The following is a 10,377-nucleotide window of genomic DNA, read 5'->3' on the forward strand; positions in this document are numbered from 1 at the left end:
TCACACAAATTTAGTTAAGACAAACAAAGCAGGTTTTTTTTAAGCCATGCACACCCCTATGAGATATGCAACGATTGAGAAAGAATTAGTTCATAAAACAGAAGAAAATGAAAGCAAGATTCAATACGAGGATAGCAGCAAGATCAAACTACTAGGGCACATTCTGACACTATCATATTCTGTAGACAGATAGGCACATTCTTGTTTTTCTTGAGTGGGAAGAGAGAGAGTCTTAGATCTTAATTTTAGGGTCTTCCCCAATGCATTCATAGCTTTACGGCATGGGTCTCCACATGTGTGCAACTTACTTGGGTATGTTTTGCACGCTAGTTGTGGAGCTTACTCACAGTACTTGCTCTCTGCAAGTACAGCTCAATCATTTTGCATCAGAGCAGTGGGTGGAAACTCTGAGGTTTTTTGTGTCAAGCCAAAGGCTTTTCAGTGCAGTGGGTGCAGGTGCTGTGTGGGGTGCAGCACAGGAAGACGGGCATTCTCTGATGCAGCATCTGAGCTTATCCCACCAGGAGAGAGTAGCATCCAGAAACAAGCCCCTCTAATTTAAAAGTCTTCCTGCCATGCAACAGGACCAGCAATGCATGTATCCTCAGGTTTTCTGGACAAGCAGCAGTGCAGTTTCTAGTTCGGAATATGCCCCACCGGGACTGTTCCTCAATGGGATCCTGCCTCGCCAGGACATTTTCCCTTCGGCCCCTGTGCCAGAGAAGAAAAGGCATAGGCAGAACACCAGAGATGGTACATGCCTCTGTCTTCTGGTAATGTTTCTAATGACTCTTCTGGCCCTCAGTGGAGTTGGGCTGGCAATATTTCAAATCTCCCACCTGCAACAGGAACTAAAAACACTGAAAGAGGTAACTTATCTATTTAGTAAAAGCAAAGGAAGCCAGGAAGTAGTGCCTGGAATGCTTCCTTGGAGAAGTAAAGGCTGGCATCCAGTATTACTGAGGTCTGCCTGGATTTGAATCTTGTGAGCACCATGCTTCTAATTTAAAGTGGCATGGGGGTGTTTTTGTTACCCCATCTGAATGTCTGTCTCTTGCCTTGGCAGCTTCCCATCTCTGGAGAGGTGCTTCAGTCTCCCAAAAGGGTAAAAGGTAAGACCTTCTTGTTCTGGACTGTGAGAGATGACAGCAGTTCAAAAAAGATCCTATGATGGTGACAATGTGCCTGAGCTCCGTCCCATGTATTCGCACCACATGATTTTGCCCAGAGTACTAAGTATATTTCCCGGGCATGTTGGTCTTCATTCTGCAAAAAGAAATCTTGTACCATTTTCAGTATCTGGCTACAGCCCATTGTGTGAAAGGAAATGCTTGATCACATATTTTTTGTCTTGAGTTTTGCTGTATGGCACATAATGGTTTTTATATGTATTTTAATTTTTAAATTGGAAACAACTAAATAGTCTCCTCATGGACAGGACAGACTACTAGTTTTCAGAGAGGTACATCACAAGAAAGAAATGTTTCATGTTCCAACCAGCTAAACTGGGTTAAATGCCATCTGTAAGGACATCTGCACTATATTTGGTAGATTGCTTTTGTGTATAACAGGGTTGCTTCCTGATTTCATCAAATCTGCTATTCAATATGTTGTTTTCTCTATGTTCACTTGTAAAACATGTAAGTTGGTGGATGTGAACAGCATCCACCACCAGCTGATGTTAACATGAGTAGGCAATTGCCCAAAATTTGCGGCATGTGTTCCGTGGTAATTCAAGGGTGGTTGTGAGGAACACGGTGGCTGGAATCCTCTTCGTAGCACCTGTATTTCGCAAGTTATGCCATTTCTCAGGGCTTATCCAAACGGTTAATTATCATTCAGAAGTTAAAGTTAGTGCTTTAGCAGTCTTTAATTATTTAAGCATTAGAATTCTCACTGGAAAAATCATAATTGACCTTGCAAAGCCCAGTTGTGTTCCTGTATATCAGTGATTCCCAACCTTTGGGCCTCCAAGTGTTTTGGATTTCAGCTGCCACAGTTCCTAAGAGCTGATAAGTTGGCTGGGATTTCTGGGAGTTGAAGTCCAAAACACCTGGAGGCCCAAAGGTTGGGAATCACTGCTGTACATGGATGCATACACTAGATCCAGCTTCAGGAACACATTTCCTAGTTACCTGCATCTTCTCCTGGCCATTAAATGGATGCAGGGGGACACCCAGCCACAGAAATGATATTGGGAGAGCAAAGACAAAGGGTAAGGAAGCAGTTACTTCTGAAAACAGTGTTATCTGGGATCTCTTCCAGCATCTAACAGTAGTTCCCAACCTTTGAACCTCCAGGTGTTTTGGACTTTAACTCCCAGAAGTCCCAGCTAGCGTATCAGCTCTTAGGAATTGTAGCGCTGAAGTCCAAAACATCTGGATGTCCAAAGGTTGGGAACCAGTGATTAGAAAAACACATTGTAAAGATTCTCCTGCGTCACTTTAAAGATACAGATTTCACTGCTCTACTTCATAGGCTGCATACTATATATAATATATAATACGGCTGGGAAGGATTGAAGGCACCCAACACATAACTTAGAGGGTTAGTACTGTTTAGCTATAATGTTATATTCATATCTGTTTCCTCTGATTAGTCTTGCCAATTAATTTATCTTTTGCCTCAGATAAAGTTTTTCTTAACACCAAAAGGCTGGACTGCATCTGTGAAGAACAAATATGATTCACATTTCGTTTTCCGTTTCGTTTATCACCCTGAACTATAGCAGCTAGTATCACACAATACAGTCTTAAATTACTTTCTTTCCTCTCTACTGCAATATAGTTTCGAATGGAACAGCAGACCTGAAATTCAAGAGCAGAGCACACTTAACAGGTGGGTAGAAAAATAATAATTCTGCAGACAAAACTGCTGGCTAGACTGATGTTTTAAATCAGTGGTTCTCAACCTGGGGTCCCCAGATGTTTTTGGCCTTCAACTCCCAGAAATCCTAACAGCTGGTAAACTGGCTGGGATTTCTCAGAGTTGTAGGCCAAAAACATCCGGGGACTTCAGGTTGAGAACCACTGTTTTAAATGGTTGGAGAGGGCCCTTCTGGTCTCCTCCTTGATTTTGTGATTCTCACTATTGTGCTGAATGAGGAGACTACTGCAAGCTCCCATTTATTCAGGATAGAGAACATGGGGCTGCTATTTCTCATGCCATTCACAAAGTCTGTTTGGCAATTATTACTCTCCACGCACACCAGGAAAAGTGAGAAGATGCGTGGATTTGCATATGGACCAGAATCCATGTGTGTCTTGTAGATTTGACACCCACTCCAGAGATTAGAAGATCTAACAAAACTTTAGCTTGACCCACACTGACTATCCAAACGTAGATTTTTCAAAGAGCAATTTGAAGGCTGATCAGAATTTGGAATTAAGTATATGTCCTATAATTCCCAGAATTGCCACCAGAATGGCTGGTGGCTGTGGGATTCTAGGGGTTATAGTCTCTTTGAATTATTTTTCCAAGCTCTGGTTTATTTATTGATTTATTTCAAACATTTGATTTATTTCAAACTTTCTCAATGCCCCTGAGGAGGTGGGGGGACTCAAGGCGGCTTACAATTGACAACAATTTGATGGTTGTTGTGGATTAGATATCAGTAACTAAACTGGAAAGTTCAGGGCATCTTGCAACTGGGTGAAATGTTCTCCTTTTTGCTATTTTTTTTTTTAACAATGTCATTTAATGTTTCTAGGCAAAGCTAACCAGGATTCCCTTCCACTGGAGTGGGAAAGAACCTATGGGCATGCCTTTATCTCTGGAGTCCGCTATGAAAACAGAGGGCTAATGATTGCTGAAGCTGGTGTTTACTTTGTGTACTCCAAAGTGTTCTTCCGGGGCCAAACCTGCACCACCAAGCCTCTTTACCATGTCGTGTTTAAGAGAAACCCATCTTATCCTGGCACACAACTGTTGATGGAAGACAGAAAGATGAACTACTGTTTAGCAACACGCATGTGGGGCAAAAGTAGCTACCTAGGTGCCCTGTTCAACCTCTCCCGGCAGGACAGCTTGCATGTTAATGTCTCTGATGTCCTGCTGGTCAATTCTGAAGAATCAAAAACTTTCTTTGGCTTATATATGATTTAGAAAAACAAATATTTATCAATGTGAGAAACATGAAGGACATGAGTACTATGCAAGACAGCTGACCTTGGAAAGTTATACATCACATGTGTTGCTTCTGTGGCAGCCATCCGTTTATAATTTACTGAGATAATAAAAGCAGGTTCCCAAAGATTTTACAATGAATACCCGTACTGCCTTTGCTGATAACACCACGCCCAACTACAGAAAAACTTCACTTTTGTGAAGGAGCATCAATAGCAATTAAGCTGAAAACATACCAATTAAAAAGGGGAATTTAAAAAAGCTTTTAAAGGAAAGTGGTTCAACAGCAAGTCTCCCTGGAATGGAGTTTTTAAGTCTTTACTTAATTACACATGCAAGTTCAATAGATTTAGGAATAGGGATAGATAATACTGTGCATTACAGTTTTTGTTAATATGGATATATTGTGCACACAAAAACGAGGTGTGTGTGAATCTGTTTTGTTTTTGTGTGTGTCCCCGTGTTATCCCATTCTGTTTTCGGGAAGATTCCAGGAGATTAGGAGGAGGCGGTTTGGATTCGTAATTCAGAACGCCAAGTTATGTTTCCGTTTTGGGAAGAATCTTCCCAAAAACAGAGCAAGGGGAGGGGCACCTGAAATTCGAAACTAAAGCAGAATGAAAAAAAGAATGGATTCTATGCCATTTCTCACACCCCTACAAAAAACTATTCGGTCTTTTTAAATTATCATTTCAGACCTTCCTAAATTCAATACACAAATGCGAAAGTGTGCCTGTGTAAAAGAATATCTTTGTGTGTTCATGTGTTGTGTGTTTGTGTGTTTTAAGATGGTAACTGCTTGTGAAAGTCGGAAGACGATTTGGAATTGGGAAGGCTCTAGTAAATGACTGGAACTGTGGGGTTAAAAGTGAAAGTAAGGTCAAATTAATATTATATGGGTGTCTTATCACACCCAATTTGTGATGGTATCTGTAATACTTTCTCCAGAGTAAAAACTTACACGAGCTTAAAATGATGAAAGATTTCCAGTAAAACATGTCTATGAGAACCGAAGCCATTGATAAAGATTCAATGTGTATATTCTGAAATTGAAGAAGAAAGATTGATGTGGTCTATCTAAAGAATACCTTTGTGAGGCTGACATATTAACTGAGGACTACTTAAATTATGGCCCATGAGGTTCTGCACACTCCAATTGGCAGTAACCAAAATCGTGCTTGTTTAAAGTAATGTATGTCATTTCTTTGAAAAGTATCAGAGATCGGCCACTTTGTGACCACAACATGACATTTCTCTTGCTGTGCTCTCGCTTGGGAGCGGAAAATATAGGTTTGGTTTTCTCAGAAGACAAGCTTCTTGGTCAATCTTCAGTCGCAGAACTCTATTTTGAAATGCTGCAAAACCATGAAGAATTGTTGCCCTGTTATATGAACTAGAATATAGGGATCGATGTGGAAAATTTGTGCTTTCTTCACAGAAATCAAGAGTGCCTTCTCTTGCAATCCAGAACAGATTTAGGAACCTTATACACTGCCATACAATCTAGATTATCAAAGCAGATAATCCACATTATCTGCTTTGAACTGGATTATATGAGCCTGCACTGCCATATAATACAGTTCAAATCAGATAATCTAAATTTTATATGGCAGTATAAAAGGGCCCTTGAAATAACTTTGAGAGCTGAATTCTGGCCTTAACCCTGGTAAAAATCTCTGAACTTGGAAGGTTATGTGCATTAAACATTCAAGCTTGTTGGTTTATTAATATGTAAACTTTGGTGGTGGTGTGGTGAATATAATCTAATCTCAGTTCAACCATTTAATGCTTTTTTCATAGGGGAAATACCACTATGACTGAAAACTCCTAACGTGCTTTCTGATGTGGCATCTTTTGATGTATAAAATTGCATAACTTTAGCGTTAATGTGTTGTCATGCACCTATTGCCCTTTGTTTTACAAATTATATCTCATTCCAAGGAGAAAATGAGCACGCTGAAGAGCGCTGTGGACTAAAAACTCTGATCTGGTATCAACAACCTTTGTTTTCTTAGTTGCTTCATCATGCTGCCTTATAATGCCTTGTAAACCAGGCTTGAAGACAAAATTTCATACACACACTTGTCACCTGAGCAAATTGCTTTTTAGCAATACATTGCTGGCATGGAGGCACGAGCAGGATCTCCAATATGGAGTGCACTCTCCTTGACATACAGCGTATATTGTCAAATTTTAAAAAATTAATTGCATACCATGGCTGTTTGCTCTTGATAGGAAGCTCCAAGGTATGGAAGCAGAGGGGACCACACAGCATGTCTACATGAAAAGGCACTGCTGCAATGCATTTCCTACATCTTTGTGTTTTAGTTAGCAGGGCTCTCAAGTCCCTGGTAAGAACATAGTTGGCACACGGCAAGGCACGTGACACAATATTCTAGAGCAGGCCTGCACAACCTGTGGCCCACCAGATATTTTGGATGCCAGCTCCCAGAATTCCTGACCATTGGACCAGTGGGCTAGGGCTTCTGGGAGTTGGAGTCCCAAACATCTGGAGAGTCATGAGTTGTGCAGGCCTGCTCTAGTCCGATGGTGAGGAGACCCTTTAACTTAACAGCTCTCATTTGATAGAGTAAGCAAGAAATACAAATTCAGGTCCAACCCACTTCCAGACAAGCAAGATACCAAGCACCTGTCTCTTTGCTTATAAAAGACAGATTTACCACAGTAGATTCATCTGCTGCCACTATGACGAATTGAGCTAAATAATTTATGCCTAAAGTATCATGTTGTAGAAAAAATGTCTCACACCCAGAACAATTACGTCAAGGACTTTGCAGCAGAATAGAAGGGAGCCCTGTGGTTTCTGACATAGGTTTGACACCTATTAATAGGAAATGCCGCATCAAACATATCCTGTTATGCTCAAACAGTGTGGCAAAGAGTTTCTGTTTTCATATGTGGATTCAGCGGATTAGTACAAAAATCATTGTAAGTACAACTAACATGATGAATATGCTCACTTCAGGCACCAAACATACATTTTAGGAAATCAGGTAATGACAGTAGAGTGATATGAATGAAATGCAGACTGGCTGTCTTCAATTTTAACCCAAAGTGAGGAATCTTAGAACCTTAATGTCTCAACTGTCTCAGGCCAGCAACACTTGGGATAGAGACAGAAATCTTGATTTATCGTTAGCAAAATCTAGGATATCAAATATTATCCATTGCATATCAATTTGGGTTGAGTTTAGGGGTAAGTGTAGGGTTGGGTTTAGGGTTAGGGGTCAATTTAGGGACAGGGTTGGGTTTGGGGCTTAGATTAGGATTAGAACTGGGGTTAGGATTAGGTTAAGGCCAGGATAGAGTTTGGGTTACAACTAGGGTTTGTTAACTGGGTTCTATAGAATAAGATATATCGAAAATATTTGTATTTTGATGTTTTGTTCCATATCAACTGAAAATTGTTTCAGAACTTCCACATCTGGTTCTCCAAACTCTGCCCACACAGGGATCTGAAAGCTATAGATAAAATGGGTGCGATCCAGTACTTTGAAGTCATTAAGTGTATGCTTGCAAATTGAGCCAGTAAAACTTTCCTGAAGACTGAAAGCTTACATCGCAACAAAGAACCAGGCATGAATTAGATTTACACAGTGTGATAGTTTTGTTTTCAAACCAAAAGAGAAGAAATCTAGAGCCCTTACAAATGAATAGCAGATGGTAAGATAATGTTGAGATTACTAGAGTTAGTATAAGAGTCAGCATTAGAGTCAAGGTTAGGATTACATCCATTACTGTTCTGTAGAATGCAGTTCATATGTAACATTGCTTTCTTCAGTCAACGACAGGCAAAAATGTAGAAAGCAATATACTCAAATATAAGCCTAGTTTTTCAGCCCCTTTTTTAGGCTGAAAAAATTCCCCTCAGCTTATACTCAAGTCAAGCTTATTTATGATTTTCCTATTATTATTATTATTATTATTATTATTATTACATTTGCATTATTTTACTCTGTTATTACTTTTATTACATTTATTATTTTACTCTATTTATTATTAGTATTATTATTTTATTCTTTATTATTATTACATTTATTATTTTACTTTATTGTTATTGTTACTGCATTTATTATTTTACTCAGTTATTAATATTATTACATTTCCATTATTTTATTCTATTATTATACGGACACAAAAGCGCAGTATGGCACAGCAAACGAGGTATATATGCTGGATTTCATTATTATTATTATTATTATTATTATTATACTCTATTATTATTGGAAGGATATGTAAGCATATTTACACCAAAGAAGATTAGAATAATTATTTAATCAGAGTTGGACAGTCTTATCTTAAATTACTTAAATTATCTTAAATTATTCAAAAATCAATTTAACCTATTGATGCCTCAATTAATGTAATTTTATTGGTATTTATTTTTATTTTGAAATTTACTAGTAGCAGCTGCATTTCCCACCCTTGGCTTATACTTGAGTCAATAAGTTTTTCCATGTATTTGTGGTAAAATTAGGTGCCTCAGCTTATATTTAGGTCGGCTTATACTCGAGTATATACGGTAAGAAAGTATTTTGTTGGTTTTGATTATAAGCACCCAAAGGAGAGCTGCTGGGTCTTCCTTATGGAACATCTTAGAACAAACCGGTGAGTATCATCACTAATATGATTCTAGCAACTGTCTGAATGGTGCAACAAGTATTGGTCCTAAATGGGGCAAAAGAGATCATCTTTGTCACATCAGCCTCTCAAAGGTGCAGCTTTTGAATCCAAACAGGTAATGGTCAGCTGTTTTTGATCTCAGGAGAAAAGGTTTATTTTCAAAAAATTAAATAAAATACAAAGAAGAAAAAAGAATGGGGAAGAAAGTCACGGGCCAGTGGGTGCCAGGAATGCTGGAACAATTAATGACGCAGTTACAATTACTTTTATAGGTAAAATAATGCCAAGATGGCCTTTGAGGAATTTCTGGATTATTTTCTAGCATAATTGGTCAAAAGCGCAAAAGGTGAATTTGCATCATGAATGCCATCCATATCTTACACTTCCTTTGTGCCTTTTGTTCTTTAAATTGGTGGATACTTTCTCCATTAGCTCTTTTCCTTAGCTTGTTGCTTTCAAGGCCAGAAATGACGCATTTTATTAGAGGAGAGAGTTCCTGGCTTCTAGAGAAAGGGATGGCTCATACCTTGTTCTCACCTTCAAGCATAAAAATATTCCGTGCAGCCATTGACTGGGATTGTGCAAGGAACCAAAACAGTTTGCAAATGATTTCAGAACCCTGTAGTGCCTGCTCCACTTTGCACAGGCAGAACATGGTCCTTTAACCTCTGAACTTGGAAGATCAGCTAAGCAACTCTTTAGTTCAGAAGTTGACACTTGGTTGCCGACATTCTTTTAATGTTTTTTTTATCAGCCACTTCAAGATAGCAGCTGAAAAGATTGTAGCCAGGATAAAGGTGATTTGCTGCACTACTAATTTTTTAAAAAAGTGGCCTCAGTAATGGTAGTAATTTGTAGGGCTAGCAAGATGCTTGTTTATAAAGCTATTGTTCTTCCAACTCTATGCCTGTGAAACATGGACCATCTACAACCCTTGTTGGGACCACCTTCTACCTGGAAATCGATGTCCTCTATTGCAAAATGTACATGTAGATCAAGAACAGGCCTCTACAGTCACCAATGGACCCCTCACCAAGACTCTACCCTTTTATCTCACATAAAAAACAATACAACTGCCTCAAAATATCAAACTTTTTTTTCCATTTTGATTGTGATTGCATATGCATGGATTTGCATCTAGTCCTTGCTGGAAATATGCTATTTTTCCACCTCTTTTCTGTCCTTTTCCCCAGGGCCATCTTAACAACATTATGATATTCCAACATAAGGCCCTGCCTACACAATCATTCACAGGAATAAAATGTAAATTATCCATAAAATCCATAAAATAAACTTCAATGTATTGGTATCACCTAAGTCAAGAATGGGCGAACTTCAGCCCTCCAAGTGTTTCGGACTTCAACTCCCACAATTGTGGGAGTTGGAGTCCAAAATACCTAGAGGGCCAAAGTTTGCCCATGCCTGGTGTAGATGGATCAAAAAGATGAAGAGAGAGAAAAATGAATATTAGCAGTAAAACAAAACAATCCCAGCGCTTAACTAGGATAGCACTTCAACTAACTGAGATCACATTAGCATTATAGAATAAAGGCTTTTGTCTTTTGGCTAATTTGCTCATGCAGAATTCTAGGAAATGCATAACCTCAT

The 10,377-nt window shown here is 39.0% G+C and overlaps 1 protein-coding gene across 1 annotated transcript; it reads left to right on the forward strand.

The window, feature by feature from the left end:
- The first annotated feature begins 281 nt into the window (after positions 1-281).
- On the forward strand, positions 282-4,505 carry FASLG (Fas ligand). The gene is given in 4 exon segments (XM_060771608.2): positions 282-869; positions 1,067-1,112; positions 2,788-2,838; positions 3,710-4,505. Coding segments are annotated over 4 exon segments (1,080 nt in total). The 3' UTR covers positions 4,105-4,505.
- The last annotated feature ends 5,872 nt before the right edge of the window (positions 4,506-10,377 follow it).

Source organism: Anolis sagrei, chromosome 4 (genome assembly GCF_037176765.1).
Source record: "Anolis sagrei isolate rAnoSag1 chromosome 4, rAnoSag1.mat, whole genome shotgun sequence".
Lineage (NCBI taxonomy): Eukaryota > Metazoa > Chordata > Lepidosauria > Squamata > Dactyloidae > Anolis > Anolis sagrei.